This window comes from Dipodomys spectabilis, unplaced genomic scaffold (genome assembly GCF_019054845.1).
Source record: "Dipodomys spectabilis isolate Male_0828 unplaced genomic scaffold, ASM1905484v1 ptg000107l, whole genome shotgun sequence".
Taxonomy (NCBI): Eukaryota; Metazoa; Chordata; class Mammalia; order Rodentia; family Heteromyidae; genus Dipodomys; species Dipodomys spectabilis.
Genome location: NW_024870784.1, coordinates 6,419,574 through 6,437,021, shown reverse-complemented (window position 1 = coordinate 6,437,021; position 17,448 = coordinate 6,419,574). Strand labels below are relative to the sequence as shown.

The following is a 17,448-nucleotide window of genomic DNA, read 5'->3' as shown; positions in this document are numbered from 1 at the left end:
CACACATACACACACACCACACACACACCACACACACCACACACACACTCACACACACACACATACACACACACACCACACACACACACCACACCCACCACACACACACCACACACACCACACACCACACACACACATACACCACACACACACAGCACACACATACACATACACCACACACCCACCACACACACCACACACACACACACCACACACATACACACACGCCACACACACTCACACACACACCACACACACACCACACACATACACCACACACACACACACCACACACATACATACACACCACATACATACACCACACACCACACACATACACACACACATACACACACACACACACACCCTCACACACATACTCACACACACACACACACATACCACACACACACACACACACCACACACACACCACACACACATACACACACACCACGCACACACCACACACACCACACACACACTCACACATACACACACACACCACACACACACACACCACATACACACCACACACACCACATACACACCACACACACCACATACACACCACACACACACACACACACACACACACACACACACACACACAGAACCTAAATGGACATTTCCATCTAGAAGCAGAGGGGCATCCCGAAGTGGTTCATCGGTCTTGTTGGTGTGGCGGGACCGTCGGGCTGCCATAGTCCGAGACAATCTCAGCTGGAATTGTACATCAGCTTCCCCAAAGCCTAACTGAGTTAGAATTATTAAACAGTGAAGACCTACCAGCATTTATGCCAAAGGGAAAAAATCCAGGTAATTTTGCTGTGTATTATTTATTTTTATGACTTTATGCTTACAAGCAACAGTCAACAAATATGGATTCATTGAAGTGGTCAGAGAGCAAAAAAAAAAAAAACCCAGCCAGACGACTTTTTAGTACTTCAAATAAGAAGTGTATAATGACTGACAGACCAATCTTAGGCCCCACAAAAAGAGGAAGAAATGAGTTGTCACTTTCCGCAACATGAGAGGAAGTGGTGAACAGATGGGTGATAGTTTATTTTGTGCCATTATTGGGGCTTGAACTTAGGGCCTGGCTACGATCCTTTAGCTTTATCACTCAAAGCTGGCACTCTACCACTTGAACCATAGTTCTATTTCCAATTTTTTTATTGCCTTATTGGAGATAAAAGTCTCATGGACTTTCTTGCCCAGGCTGACTCTGAACCACAGTCCTCAGATTTTAGGCTCCTGTGAGGCTGGGATTATAGGCGTGATCCCCTAGCCCCCAGCTTGAAAGCACACAGACACACATGACAAATACTACAAACACAGACACACAGACTCATGGTGTGCACACAAACACACACTCCCACCAAACATATACACTTGATCAAAACCACGTATTACATTCACAGATCACAACATGTGCACGTACACAATAACATACCATACAGAAGTATACAGAAGCACACAAAACACACATACACAATGACACTCAGATGCCACACACAAACATGCAATGCACAGACAGAAAACACAAGCCACATACAAATGTATACACACAGACACAATCACGCACTCACATGTACACACTACACATATTAAAACTCCCTCAGACACTGTGATACATGCACACAAACACAGACATGTACAGCATACTCACACATAGAAACACATACCACATCAAACACAGAACATGGAGACAAAACCACTGAGCAACAGGCACAGCCAAAGGCTTGCACATACACTAGAATCATATCGTCCATCTCTGTCTGATCATACTTACCGTTTGTCTGGCTTGCTGTCTGATTAGACTCACCATTTGAATCCCCTGTGACTTGTGTGTACGGAGCGGCTCTGTGTTGACCATCGATGGTCTGCCATGCTCTTAGGTGGGGTGTCAGGTGAGCTGGTGCTGTGTGTTCAGCTTGACGAGGTTTTTACACCACCACCAGTGCAGCCCCGCCCCACCCTACCCTCCTTAGCCTGACTTGTGCGTTCCTGAGGGCTGTTACAACAGACAGAATCCAAATCCTGGTGGGGGACCCCATCTGCCCACGGGTGGGGGGAAGGCACGGAGGGCCACTGCGGCTATTCCAGGCCATCTCTGCCCTTCACCACCCCAGGAGGCCCACAGGGGGTGGTAGCACTTACCAAAACCTGAATCCTCGGCAGGCCAGTGACTCTCCAGGCACCGCTGCTCTGTGGGTGACCCTCTTCACAGCAGGCCTGCCGACCCCTGAGCAAACTCAAGAGGGTCCTCACTGTTCTCAGGTAAGAGGCGGGGCCGTCGGCATTTCACTTTCCAGGAAGAGACACCACCTCGGGGTGGCGTCTGAGTCCACTGTGTGGACCCAGAGTGGCCAGCGCGGGAGATGGTCCCGGAAGCCTCCAGTCTGAGCAGGCTGGGGCACCGCCCAGACTCAGGATAGCCTTCTGAGCCTCTTGACTTTTGCCACCAGGCATCTCAGATGCTGTCATGAAGACAGCTGTGACTCATGCTTGCCGAATGGTAATAATAAAGCCCTGCACACTGAGCCCCTGGATGTGGCCTGCTTGCAAGTAGTGTCATTGTAGGTTGCAGGTGACAAATGAATCAAGATGAGATGAGTCCCTAGTCTAATTCTGCTGATGCCTTGTAAAAAAAAAAGGAGGAGGAGAAGGAGCACACACACACACACACACACACACACACACACACACACACACACACAAACACACACACACACACACACACAGGCCGATGGAGGCAGAGACAGATCTGAGCAACTACAAGGAGTGTGAAAGACTTGGTGCCAACCTCAGACTCAGAAACGAGGGAGGATTCCCCTCCACCCTACTCACCCCTCCACACCCCTTGACTTTGGGCTCAGCCTCAGCACTGTGAGATCGGACATTTCTGTTCCCTAGAGTCACGCAGGTTGGGGTGCTTTGCCCTGACGGCCCCAGGAATCCAATCGAGACCCCATTTGGGAGATCACTTACTGTCTTGGTCGGAGCTCACTGTGCAGGGGTGACAGGGGAGCCTGGAGGCAGCCTCCCACCAGCAGGGACCTTTCTACCCGATATGCCCTCCTTGGCCCAGCAGGGCAGCCTCAGGCTTCCCCTGGGGCAGCTCTTCCAGTCCTCCCTGGGAGGACGGAGGAGGAGAGGCCACTGATATAGCTTGGAAGATTCTGGACTGGCTTGTGGGCCCAAAGCTGGCCTTTTGACCTTGACTTTGACTCTTCTGCTACAAAGGTTGACCTTGATCTATAAGATGGAATTGTAGGAGAGAGAGAGAGCAATTCCATATGGAATGGGTTTAGACCAGAGGTGGGTCCTCACGGGGTAGATCTTATATTGGTTAGAATGGAGAGGGAAGAGCTGTGCTGGGCCATACGCATTTGATGCCCTCGGCCTTCCCCCAGACCCCCGCCTCTTTCTCAGCCTGCCCTGTCCCATGTAATCAAGAACGGTTTACTTCAGCTCACGGCCAGCTCCTCTCGGATGCTCAAATCTGCCAATGGTGGGAGGAATGGAGGGCTGACTCCTGGTGAGCTGTTTCCACCCTCCCTGCCTCTACACAGACTCGGTTTTTCATGGAGACATGGTAAGGGCCTAGAGGCTCTGGTTCTCTTTCCTCCCAAAGGCTTCTGGGAGAGCCAGTACAGAGTGCTCACTTTCCTCTCTGAGTTTCTGCCATGCTTTTGGGTGAATACCATAGGCCAAGCCCCACTTTCCATTCGCATTGGAGAGTCCCACTTCAGTCCACAAACATTTACTAGGTACTGCTAGGAGCCGCTCCTCCACGCTGACCAGCGGTAAATATCTGATCTCATTAGCTCAGTTATGTAGGATGTACACACTTCTGTCCGGTCATAAGGATACACGCGGTGCATGAGTCCAACCCAGTCACAGTCTTCTACCATTCAGCCAGTGGCAGACGAATGCCACGTACAGAGGGCTGACTTCATGGGATGGAACCGATGGCCGTGCATGGGTCCTCCAAGCCCTCCATGCTCAGAGGGCTTTGCACTTAAGCTAGAATGTTCCGCTGCCGCCTTGGGCCTTCTGAGAGTGGCTGTATTCTTGGGCTCCTACTTCCTCCATCAATGGAGCCTCGGATTCTGTGCTGCCTGTCCACCACCTCTTAGTCTCCCAGGTCTTGACCAGGCTCTGTACCTGTGAGTGTTCTGCTTTCCACAGGGTCTGCAGCTGGTTATTTAGGGGGCAGCAGGTCTGTGCCCAACTCTTACCCACTATCCTGGTGAGGCCAGGGTATGCACACGGGGAAGTTCAGGGCTTGCATAGCACATGGGATGGCGTCTCGGGTCTGGGAGTGCACATGGGATGACATGTTGGGTCTGCGAGTGCACACGCACAGGATGGCGTCTCGGGTCAGGGAGTGTACACGGGATGGTGCCTTGGGTCAGGGAGTGCACACGGGATGGCGTCTCGGGTCTGGGAGTGCACACGGGATGGCGTCTCGGGTCTGGGAGTGCACACGGGATGGCGTCTCGGGTCTGGGAGTGAACATGGGCTGGCGTCTCACGTCTGGGAGTGCACACGGGCTGGCGTCTCACGTCTGGGAGTGCACACGGGATGGCGTCTCGGGTCTGGGAGTGCACACGGGATGGTGCCTTGGGTCAGGGAGTGTACACGGGATGGTGCCTTGGGTCAGGGAGTGCACACGGGATGGCGTCTCGGGTCTGGGAGTGCACACGGGATGGCGTCTCGGGTCTGGGAGTGCACACGGGGTGGCGTCTCGGGTCTGGGAGTGCACACGGGATGGCGTCTCGGGTCTGGGAGTGCACACGGGATGACATGTTGGGTCTGGGAGTGCACATGCACGGGATGATGTCTCGTGTCTGGGAGCGCACACGGGATGGCGTCTCGGGTCTGGGAGTGCACACGGGATGGCGTCTCGGGTCTGGGAGTGCACACGGGGTGGCGTCTCGGGTCTGGGAGTGCACACGGGGTGGCGTCTTGGGTCTGGGAGTGCACATGCAAGGGATGGCGCCTCGGGTCTGGGCGTGCACACGGGATGGCGTCTCGGGTCTGGGCGTGCACACGGGATGGCGTCTCGGGTCTGGGAGTGCACACGGGATGGCGTCTCGGGTCTGGGAGTGCACACGGGATGACATGTTGGGTCTGGGAGTGCACATGCACGGGATGATGTCTCGTGTCTGGGAGCGCACACGGGATGGCGTCTTGGGTCTGGGAGTGCACATGGGATGAAGTCTCCAGGCAGGTCTAGCCGCGGTACCCACCCCAGGCTGGCAGCATCAGAGCTTCTTCTGCAAGCCACCTGGGCCTCTACTCACTGCTGATCCAGGTGCTCTGTTCACTTGGCCGTCTCCTGTTAGATTGGCTGGCCGCCCCCCTGCCCGGGTGGGGGGCAGCGGCACGTGTGGGCCGTGCGGGCCATGCTTGGTAGAGTCCTGGCACCCATGAGGGAGGGCTGCCTTCATCAGACCATTCCATACTCCAAGAGGCACGGCATGAAATCGCAAATGAAAGACCTCATCATAGGTGCAGAAGAAAAGACAGACTTCTCTCTCTCAGGACTGCCCATCAGAACTTTTTTAAAATTAATTCATTTTAATTTTAATAATATTACTATGTGCCAGTCATGGAGCTTGAACTCAGGATTTGGGCGCTGTCCTTGAGCTTTTCTCTTCCCCCGCCTCCTCAAGGCTGGTGCCCTACCACCTGAGCCGTCACTCTGCGTCTGTCTTTTTGGTGGTTCATTGGAGATAGGAGTCTCATGGACATTCCTTCCTCGGATCTCAGCCTCCTGAACAGCTAGGATTACAGGCATGAGCTGCCAGCACCAGGCCTAAAATTTCCTTAAAAGGAGTTCTCCATTTGTATTTTATACTGGACCCGCACCAAAATTATGTGGCCATCCCTGCTCCCAAATTCAATAAGAACTCTAGTCATTGATGGACACAAGACCAAGGGCAAAAGCCACAGCGCTCCACAGCCTTGGGAGTTAAGAGCCCTGGCCATTTCCATTTTGCATAAGAAGAAACAGAGGCTCCCATCCCAGGCACAAGTCCCTAGAGGTGGGGAGCAGAGCCTGGGCTTTGAGCCCAGTGTGTGGATCCTAGTGTTGGAGCTCTTTCTGATTCAGGCTGAGCTGACCTTTGCAGATGTCTACTGACGAATGTGTGAACGGAACAAACAGAGATCCAGCTAGAAGCAGGGATGGAATCAGGGCTGGCTGCCTGCCTTCTCAGACTGCGTTAGGAAGGAAGGCCTAGGGAGTGAACAGCCGGTGCCTGCCAAGCCCAAGGCAGGCCGCCTGTGACCACCTTCACCTGCAGCTGCAGAGCAAGGCGGCCGAGGCATCAGGGCTCAGCTGACCCTTCCTTGTACACACGGGCCTGGCCATCTTCTGCCCAACCCTGGTAAAGCACCATTTTGTTTCTGCCTCACCACTTTCCTTAGCCTGTGCTATGTGTGAGCTGTTAGGTGTGTTGAACATCTAGGGGTGTGCAGCCTATGCAGAGGGTACCTAGGGCTTAGGACACCAGCCTGGGGTTCCCTCCTGTCTCCCCCAAATGCTTTCTGGGTCTCTGTAGCCTTGATGGGGTTCACTTGATTTTGGCTGTTACACTGGGGTGCAGAGCACTCCAGCCCTGTAGGTCATTCTCTTTCAAAATGATGGACAAGAATGCAGGCCATCTGGAGAGCTATATCTGAATATGATTCTCACGTCCAGGACTCGGGGTAGCAAGCTGGGGACGTGTTCCGCTGGCTTCTCCACAGAGCAGTGTGAAGAGGGCGTGTGTTTGGAATCACACACGTTATCAGCAGTTTTAATCACCACGCCCCCCCCCCCCCCCATTCAGAGAGCAGACTTGGAATTGTATCCCAGGATATTTTCAGGATAATTAAAAATTAGCCAGAGGAATGGGATCTCTTCACAGGGCTGCCAGGACCGGGAAGGGAGGGTTTCCTGGAGGCAGATGAACTGACTTTCTAAAATTTCCAGGCGTGCACACGAATCCTGCTGCACGATTTATGAAATCTGCTAACCTTGTGCGGTCACCTCTGCGCGAAGCTGGTGGGCCTGGAGAATGGTCTCCGCTGAGAGAGAGAGGGAGAGAGAGGGAGAGAGAGAGAGAGGGAGGGAACCCTCCACTAAAAACAATCAGTTGTGGAAATGATTCTTTAAGCCTCTGAGAAACGCATCCTGGTGTCTGCGTGACGGTGCGGTGCCTGCGCGCGCTCTCTCTCTCTCTCTCTCCCTCCCTCCTCCCCCCCTCCGGGTCCTGCCTCCAGTCCGGCTGCACCTCTCTCCACTGCTGCTTTAAGACTGCAGAGCGCCCCAGCGGCCAGAGCAGGGGAGGGGTCCCGTCCCCACTCTCTCTCTCGCTCTCTCGCTCCTCTCCACGCTCAGCCAGCCCGGCACCCCGGCAGGCAGGCGAGGAGGCAAGGAGGAGGAGGAGGAGAAGGAGGAGGAGGAGGAGGAGGAGGAGGAGGAGGAGGAGGAGGAGGAGGAGGAGGAGGAGGAGGAGGAGGAGGAGGAGGAGGAGGAGGAGGAGGAGGAGGAGGAGGAGGAGGAGGAGGAAGAGGGAGGAAGAGGGAGGAGGAGGAGGAGGAAGAGGGAGGAGGAGGACGAGGAGGAGGAGGACGAGGACGAGGAGGAGGACGAGGAGGAGAGGACGAGGAGGAGAGGACGAGGAGGAGAGGACGAGGAGGAGGGCGGCCCGGCGGGCAGCCTCGCGGGGGGCCCCGCGCCATCGAGGCCACGGGGAGGAAAGATGCGCCTGCCCGCCCGCCGGCTGCCGGGCTGCGGAGGGTGAGGCCGGCGGCGCGCTCGGAGCCGGAGCCGGAGCCCGCGCAGGGAGGCGGCCGGCCGCGCGTTCCGGGCGCTGGGCGCCCGCGATGAGCTCTGGCCCGCGGCGGCCGCGCTCGGCGGCCGCTGCCCGGCTGCCCGCGGCGTCCTGAGCGGGCGCCCGGGGCGCGCGGCGGCGGCGGGCGCGCGGCGGGCGCGGCGCGGGGCCGCGAGCCGGGGCCGGCGGAGCGGCGCAGCGCGGGGGGCGAGGCCGGCGCGTGGCTCGCTCGCTCGCTCGCGCGCGGGAGGCCGGGCGGCAGCAGGGGCATGTGGATACTGGCCCTCTCCTTGTTCCAGAGCTTCGCGAATGGTGAGCCCCGGCGGCGCGCGGGGGTGGGGGGGCCGGGCCCGGGGTGGGGGTGGCGGGGGGGGAGGGGGTCTGTGCTGATGACCCCCCCACGTTCCCCCCATCGGGGTTCCATTGTGCACGCTTTGGTTTATTTTAAACACATGTGTATGGTTTTGGAGAGGGGAGGTGGCGTGGGGAGGGCGGAGGGGGGCCTCTGTCATGGTGGCCAAGTGACAGCTCCCTGCCTAACTCCGCGGCCAGGCGCCCCTGGGCCAGGCGAGGCCAGGGGGAGGAGCGGGGGAGACGGCCCCTTGGACTAGGGCAGCCTGCTAAGGGCCGGGGCCGCAGGGCCCGCGGGGGCTGCCCGCGCCCCAGCCTTGCCCACATGCGCCCTCATCCTGCGACAACCCACCTTCCTTCCTTCGCAGCAGGCTCTGAGAAGGGACCCGCCGGTCCTTCCCAGGCTTGGGGCGCAGCACCCCGTCCCCGTCTATGTAAAAATATGCACCCATGAGCATTACATCATCGGCAATTGGCAAATTAGAAAAAAAATAAAAAACACCTGTATAGTTGTGAAAAAATAAAAAGGAAGGAAGGGAAGCGGTACGCAGGGTCCCTGCGCCTCTCCCCTCCCGCCCCTGCTCCCCGCGCCCCGCGCCCCCACCCCGCGTGTGTGTGGGAACCCTCTTTGCCCTCCACAGTCAGAGCCAATTAGCAAGTGTGGCCGCACCTTGTCGGGCTGCCTATCACCTGGTAGATAGGAACTTCCATGTACCAATGGCTGCCTGGCAGGAGGGAGCCTCAGACAGTGCTTTGGTGTCCTTTGCTCCTGCCTTAATTCCCATTTTGGATTTCAGGACGCACATCTGCATCAAATGTATAACCTGATGTCCGTTAACATGAAAGCACTGAGCAGGATTCCTTGCGCAGGTGGGGAGAGAGGAAGAGAGAGGGAGAGAGAGAGAGGAACTCTGGACCTAGAGAGGAAAGGGGGGGGGGGTTGTCTAAGATTTTCCTGGAAGATAAAATAAGGAATCTCTGGCTGCATTTCCCCCTTCACCTGCCCGGGAGGAGCTTGCTCGCCAGCAGGCCGAAGGAAACACATAAACGCTGTTCTTGATTTTTTTTTTTAATGATGACTAAGAAAAGAGGAAACCCAACACAGAAGGAACTCTGGAATGGAAGATCAAAATGGTACTTTGCTCTTTCCTAAGAATCTAAAGCAAAGTGTTCCAAAGTTTCATGTTGAGATTTCCTTCAAGGGGGAAATAAAACTGCAACCAGTTGTGACTAGATACTCCTCTTTCCCAGAGGACCTTCTTCCAGTCCAGCCTGCCTCTTGGGGTGGAGGCGAGGAGGAGGGGTGAGCCTTGGGAGCTAGAATGAGTAAAGGGGAAGTCACTCCTTTCTGCTAGCCTGCTCCTGTGCTCATGGGAACTCACCAAAAACTGCACAAATGAGGCAGGCCTGTTCAAGGCAGCCAAGCTCAGCAGCCCGAGTTACCTGTCAAGGCAAACATCTCTGAGCTCCTTGCAAAAGACCTGGGTTATAGGATGGAGACCGAAGTATATGTGTCAGGATATTGAGTGAGACCGTGCTTCTGATGATCAGCCCACTGATACCTATTTTCCAGTTTAAGAAGTAAATGACAGAAATAGTCAAGTATGGCATGACTATGGGCATGTATGGGCATCTCTGATGTGTGTGTATGTGTGTGTGTGTGTGTGTGAGAGAGAGAGAGAGAGAGAGAGAGATAGTTTAGGATCACTATCCCATGATTTAAAAAATATAGAAAGGATTGTATAGAGAGAAAAGATTGCAACTAAACCTCAATATTCTTGTACGTCAGGGAAAATAGATGCACAGATAACCTATGTATGTACATGCAGGTTTAATGCTGTGGGTACAGTCTTCAAGACTTAATATCAGTTGATAATTAATCACGAGTACTAGATGAACATGGGTAGACGGATGACACAATTCGGATGATGCAATATGGACCATACATGCAGATGGATATTTTACATGGCTCCAGTTTGTGGTCTGCTTCTCTCTGTTAGAAGACTATGGAGCTAGCATGGATTAAAAATGGCCCTCTTTTTGAATGACCAACCATTGAGAAAAACAAGAAGTGTGCCCACAGAGCTTTGGGCTTTTTCAATTTTTTTGAGGGGGGGAGGTTGTGTTTAGAAGCAGCTTTAGAGTTTTTCAAGGAAAGATGCTCAACACATATGATTCAGAGCATCATGAAATATATACTCAGGTTAAAATAAGATAGAGTCTGGTTTGGAACACTGCCTGTTCCTAAGACTGTATTTCAAAAAACATGAAAGTAATGGTTCCAACCTATCTGAATGAGACTTTTTTTTTAAAAAATGGAGAGATGTTATTTTTTATTTTCTCGGTCGATAGCTATCATGTTTTGGCCTCGCTTGATTTTGAAAAAAAAACAACCTTGAAATAGTAATATTTATTACTATGAACTCTGATACCTTACCTGATTATTGCCAGGCCTCAAACATCAAAGTGCCTGAGAGGATAAGATGGTGTTTGCACAAGGTTATGCCGTTTGCTGTTTGAAGGAGTCAGTGCAGCAGTGTACAGTACAGTGTCTCCTCTCCTTAGCAGGAGGCAAGCGTTGCATGTTTCTTCCTGATGTGATGGGATGCTCCTTTATTTCTTAATAAAAAGCATGGCTGTTGGACAGGCTGCCACTGCATTTTGGACAGGCACAGGGAGCTCAAGGGCTGCCCCTTCATGGGTTAAAGGCTTATCAATGACCTCACCTGATAAGGTGCCGGAATTATTGCAAGCAGCCCAGCTGTTCTGCAATGCTCCAAAAATCCTCGCCCGAGGGCCAGTGGTACTGTGCAAGACCGAGGGGCGTGTGCATGCACGCGCATCCACACACACGCCACTCCATGCCTGCCCAGCGCATGCAGCCCTCTGCATCATGTTCCGTCACGAGTCCTCTTGATTCAAAGCCCAGAGCACAGTCTAGTTCAAATCCCCATGAAAAGCATACAGCAGGTTAGCTGACAAGCAGAGAGGGGGGAGCGAGCAGATTTATTAGAATACATTCCTGCTGTATCCAGGCATCTCTGCTTTTTTTTTAAACACACATACGTACATCCCTTGACACTGTCTTTTCTGAGGTGTGAGGGGTTGAGTTTTACTGCACCCTGCTCTTGGTGATGAGGGGTGCTGGTGGGTGGGGTGGCGGTGGCGAGGGGCTCACAAGGACAAGGTGAGTGTGCTTCCTGCACCTGCGCTTCTGGTCATCATCCGTTTGCCGGATGGGGATTGCTCACTGCATTGCTGGTATTTTATTTAACCACCGAAGCAGACCTTTGTACATACGGATGCACTCTGAGGGCTTTGAAGGTGATATTGTAAAAAAAAAAAAAAATTAATTCCCAGTAACAGGATGTCAGCAAAAAATATTCTCTCCTCTCCCCTATCTTTGTTAAGCAGATTAAAATTCGACCTCAAAATTCCAGGGTTCATCTAAAATTCCCAGGCTTTTTTTCTTTAATGGAAGATGCCCTGTGTGGGAAACCAAAATGCCAGGCAGACCTTTAATAAATGCCAGCCCAGCCGATCTGCCTCTGCTCCTTGACTGTCTCCTCTGCAGCCTGGGTGTCACCGCGCCATTACAGAGAATCAGTGACTCATGGGCAATATGGGAGAGGAGACAAAATTTTTGACTCAAAATTTGCTGACTGACATCTCCAATGCCATGATCTCCACGTAGCTGGCCAGAATTTCAGCATTGGTGCGTCCAGGGGGCAAATAAGATATTCTGACTCTGTCCAACGGAGACTGGCTTCCTTGTACATTTGGCATTTGATGGGAGGGGTCCACCCCATAGGAGACTGAGAATTCATGCTTCGAAAATAGAGACATGAATATACACATCGACCAAAACCTGCGGTATGTGGAGTTCCTCAAATCAGCTGAGATTATGAATTTGACTCATGCATAATCAATAAGTGGTGAGGCAGCGTACGCTTTGCATCAGCAGGACATTGGCGGTGGGGGAGGTGGTGTCATTTTCAGAGAGCTCCTCTACACCCAGGCTCTGCTGTACCTGAGCGGCTGGCTCACCTTCCCACAGCCCGGCAGGCGCCTGGGGCCGCACACGTCCGCCGCTGTGGGTTGTGTCTGGGCGAGGGGGCATTTTCTTGGCTGCCTTGCTGAAGTGCATGCTGGGCCTGGCCATGCAGGGAGACAGGGAGGTGGTGTACCTGCATGTCAATTGTGTCCCCGCCTTAGGACACTAGTGGGCGGCAAACCTCACAGGACTTCTGCCAGCCAGCCAGTCTTCAGCAGACAGGCAAAGCCGCTGCCTGGGATGGAGGGAGGACCGCCGGGAAGCCACCTTGCCAGCATCTCCCAAGTTCTATGTGCCAGCCCAGACTCCATGTCTTGAATGGGTTTAAACAGGAATCCTCAGCAGAGGATGGCTGGCTAGGGAAGGTCTGGCAGGTCTTTGTTTTAAATTGTAAAGGAGGATTCCCCCCACCCCTCTCCACCTGGGGCTGGTGCAGAGAAGGGCATTTGCATAGCCCTTCCAAACTGGAGAGGGAGCCCGGCTTGGCTTGGCTTGGCTCGGGCCTCTGAGGCTGAAAGCTCCCTGCCTGATTGGCTGACCTTCCAATGTCATTCCAAGAGCCCGGCTTCTCCTCTGCTGGTGGTGGCCGCCTGGCCTGGTCCTCTGAGCTCCCCTCAGTCTCTCCCAGAGACGGGGGACTCCTCCCCCTCCTCCAGGCAAATCAGGCAGCACCTGTTTCCCAGCACTCTGGGTTAACTCTTCATGTTCCAGACAGCTGGATGAGGGAAATCCTCTTCCCTTTTCTCTGTCTGGCCCTTTCCTCCTCCCATGATATGTATGCTCTTTAATGCTTTGAAAATGCAATTTGTTAAAATCATAGATGCATTTCCCTTGCTAAATTTCCTGAGGTAAGACAACAGGAATGGAAGATTCCAGCGGCCCCCCGGGGTGGATGGGTGGTGCTGTTCTGTGCTAGTGGGTGCCTTCTGCAGGAGACACACCTCCACCTGGGCAGGAGGTAGGAAGCACCAATGGGCAGGTGCAGAGCCCTGGATGTTGGTTCAAAAGTCAGGAAGCTTGTGCCCATGATGTTCAGAAGGCTGGGTCCCATGATCTGTCCCTCTGTGATTCCGTGATCTCTTTTCCTAAGGCCTTGGATTTCCCCCTTGATGTGGTCCTGCTATCTGGAACTTGATTTGGTGTTTGCTTGAGTGGTGATGGGTCTCCAGGACACTGCAATGTAGGCCACACCCAGCCATGTCCTCAGTACACAGGTTGCTATCTGGTTTCCTTCTGGACCTAGCAGCCTTTGCTGTGTGGTTCATCTCCCCTCTACCCACTAATTCTAGTGGGTGGGTCGTATGGAGTGTTGGGAGGAAGCCAAGTGGCCTCTTCCAGTCCTGGCCTCTTGCTCCGACCAGTTGTCTCTATGGCTAAAGAGTTTGTTGGGAAAAGGATAATTTTCTTCAAGCGTTTGTGAGCCATCTCCTTCCTCTGTCCGAAAGAGGTCCGCCCTTGGGGATGTGGGCCGCACGCAGCTGGCGCAGCGGCTTCCGGTGCTCTCTGTGGTGTGGAGCGTGTGTCAGATGTCTCAGCCCATGGTCTCACTCTGGCCTGGGCCCCTTGCAGGCTCCCGACATGCTGTGGGATTCCTGTGCACTGCTTTTTGCTTGTCATGTTCTGAAAGCCAGTGAGAGCATCAACCTGCCCTTTAAGCGTCTCCCACAGTGCCCAGGAATTCATTGCTTCATCAAAGAGTCACCCAGAATGTTAAAAAAAAAAGCTCCATTTCTTAGGCCTTAATCATCTTTTAAAAGCCATACTATCGTTTTCTTAATAGTCATGGATTTATGGGTTTCTTGGCATTATCTTATTTTCCAGCGAAACCAAATATAAAAGTCCATACTCCATCAAAGTAACATGAAAGGAATATGTTTCAATCAGTGTTAAAATTCCAATTTGTATTCAAATGTAGGAATCAAGTTCAATGTCGTCTAGCTTACAGTATGCATCTCTTTTTGATTTCTGGAGATCTGTCTTGGTTCTATGTTGGTCGACACTGATGATTTTGTTTTTATGTTTTTTTTCTTTTTTTTTTTTTTAAACATCCAATTGTATAGTCTTTGGTTTTCATGCCCCTCCATCTGTGTAAATGCTACGTCAGGGTTTAACTGTGAGGAGCTAGATGAATCAGGTTGAAAAGATAGAGGAGGAAGAGGCTACTATTCAGAGGCAGAATGACAGCGATTAATGAATCTTGCCTACGTACCTATTTTAAGTTGTGTGTGTATATATATATATATATATATTTTTTTTTTTTCTTTTGCTCAGAAGACAGCGAGTAAGATTTAAGAGTGAGCAAGCAATCCTATTTATAGAAATCCTTAAATGCGGCGGGAGGCAAAGGCAGTGAAAAGAAGCCTTGAAAATGCAAGGGATCACCTCCATGCTCAACGCTGGCTGGCGTCCCCGTCTCCCCGTGCTGCGCAAAATTTCAGAGGCGGAACAAAGCCTACTATACCCTGGTGGAAATAGTGCAACATTGCATCGGACTCTTGGCAGAATATTCTAGAAATGGCTCTCAGTGTCTGAGTCCACGTCAGACGTGGGGGGATGGGGGAGGGCACCTATGCCACGCACCCCTGTGTTGTGCACACTTGCACACACATGCATGCACACACGCGTGTGCACATGCCGGAAGGGCCCCGAGCAAGCCTGCAGGCAGAGGAAGGACAGGGTGTTTGTAGCACTGCTGCACACATTCATTCTGCAGCAGGCATTGTCTTCCAGGCTGAGGTGCGGTGGCAGCACGTGAGAAGGAGAAAAGCAATGTATACGTTCAGAGCAGAGCAGTTTCTGAGAGGAGGGCTTGGGTTTGGGCTCATGGGATTGTCATAGGCCTCCATGTTCATCTGCGGCTAAGTCCTTGCGTTTCAAGGGTGAGAGGGTACGTAGAGCCGGCCAGACCTGCTTCGGAAGGTGGGATTTTTCCTGGGCTCTGTGGTTGACAGACATGTTACAGGACACCGTAAGCTCCCTTAGAAAAGTCTTTATTTCATATTTTAGATTCTACAAACAAGTAGGATCTGAGCCTTGTTCATCCTGTGTCTGGTTATTTCACTTAGCATCAGGCCCTCAAGGTGCCTTAAAGATATACAATTTAGATTATTATTTGGTTTTAGAGAAATGGAATAATCTTTGTTCCTAAGGAAGGTCCGTGCTCATGACAACATGTTAGGCAGCTCCAAGTGAACCTGGTTTTCGAGTCACGGGGAGTCACTCAATACGGGGGTTCGCTTGGATCTCTGCGAGGCCTGGACTGCCCCACAGCCAGACTCTTGGTGAAATATCTGCCTTTCATCTTGGAAAGAAGCCTGGTGATGTGGGTTGGTCTGAAGCCCTAGGCTCCGGGATGGATTTAATGAAGAGGTGGTGGAGGGAGATTTGCTTGGTGTGCCTGCTGATTTGGGCTCTCATGAGCCTGAACTCTTTTAACAGTAAAATAACTTTTCCCTCATCAATAATACGGTGGAAGTCAGTGTATCGTTCTTCCTAGAGATCTGAATTCTCGCCTCACTAGAAAATTCTGGAAGACAATGCTGTGGTAATGACACTCCAGTGAAGGCCCTGCTGACCTCCGGTTGCCAGTGGCTTCCTTCCCCTGTGACGTTGGTGCTGGTGGTGGAGCCAGGGTGAATGGTTCTGGCTCTGGACAGCCGTGCGGTTTGGAAGGGCTGGTGGGAAAGCTCCCCTGATGTCATCATAGCAGCATAGAGGCCTGTACGCAGACAATAGGACCAACGCCCTTGTGTGTGCTTTGAGTCTCATCTGCCTGTCTGCAGAGACACTCAGCTCTGCTGTGGAAACTTGCACTTTGGGTAAACATATTTCTCGGGAGAGGAACTCAAGGTCCGCATCTCTGGTACGATTTGGTCACGTGTTCCCCTCGGAGGCCCAAACCCCAGGCTCCAGGCTGCTTCATGACTGTGTTTGTTTCTTAAAATCAGTTGTAGAGTATTTTCAATAATGGATGTGTAGCTGCCAGGGTAGAAATAACAATGCTTCCTAATGCTGCTAGAAAGACTTCAGGAATGTGTCGAAGTCATCCGCCCATGATGACGGGTGGCATCCTGAAGATGGTGGCAGAATGCCAGGGCGAAGCTGCCGTGGTGGTGGACGGCCCTGCCGTGGTAGCCATTTTGACTCTTTTGGCTAAGGAAAAGGAAGCGCAGAAGAAAGGGGCAGTGCTCCCCCGGTGCCAGAACCCCGGTGCACAGGTTATCCGAGCTGTGAATCGGAGCTCACGGCCCCTGAGAATGGACGGCTGGTTACCAGATGCGTTGCTTGCGTGCTAGCATTCATCATCCAAATCAGTAAGGCCTAACACTTCGGTGGCTACTGGTTTAGAATGGCTTGACAGGCATTTCTAGAAATGTCTGGGGAGGAAAATGTTAATCTAGAGGTGATCTTGGAACCCGCTTGGCGTGATCTTTTTACTAGTGGCTGATTTCTTGGTCTCCTGGGATCTCCCGCCGTTGCTACCTACAATTCCCTGGGTATTCCCAGTCACAAGAAACTGCTTTTTGTCTCCCAATCCCTATGACTGCCTCTATTGCCCCGATGCTGTGGATGCTGTTGTTTCTGTGGTGGATGTGCTCAGAGACAGCAGGAGCTCAGGCAGATGGCAAGAACAGGGCCGTGGAGGGAGAGCTGAGTCCACCCCACAGGCAACCTCCCTCTGTGCATGTCAGGCAGTCGACACCATGAACCGGGCTGGAGTGAATGTCCTTCTCGCTGAACCGTCCCCAGGGGAGGCTCAGGACAGATTCTCAATGCACAGGTGGGCCAGGCTGGGGGAAGGGGAAGAGAGACATGGTCGTTTCCTGTGGCATTCTTCTAGTCCTGACTCTCCCATTGCAAAGTCCAGTGCCGGGACCTTGGGGAAAGGCTGCAGTGGGGGACGTTCCCAGCTGTTTTTGGGGGGTCAGCCGAGTCACCCATTATAACCATTTCTGTGTACTCTCCCGGCTCTGCTCCTGTAGCCCTGGGTTGTTCCTGTCTGAGGAGTGTGCATTATTGGGTGTTCTTGCTCAGGTGGCTCAGGATCCACCTTTGTAGAAACACACACTTGGAAAGTGTTCCCTGACTGAGGCAGGGAACAGGCTGGGAAGTTGACCCAGTAAAGTTTTAAGTCCATCACAATACACTGTTGGGGAACTCCATTTTGGGTCATGATTGATTAGAAGGAATGCATTTGAAGGGTAGAAGA

The 17,448-nt window shown here is 52.7% G+C and overlaps 1 protein-coding gene across 1 annotated transcript in view; it reads left to right on the top strand.

The window, feature by feature from the left end:
* Window positions 1-8,007: 8,007 nt before the first annotated feature.
* Window positions 8,008-17,448, top strand: part of Dscam (DS cell adhesion molecule) — a 475,219-nt gene continuing 465,778 nt past the window's right edge. The window contains exon 1 of the mRNA XM_042687342.1: window positions 8,008-8,146. Coding sequence (XP_042543276.1) covers window positions 8,104-8,146 — 43 coding nt within the window. The 5' untranslated portion in view covers window positions 8,008-8,103. The remainder of the gene's footprint in view (window positions 8,147-17,448) is intronic.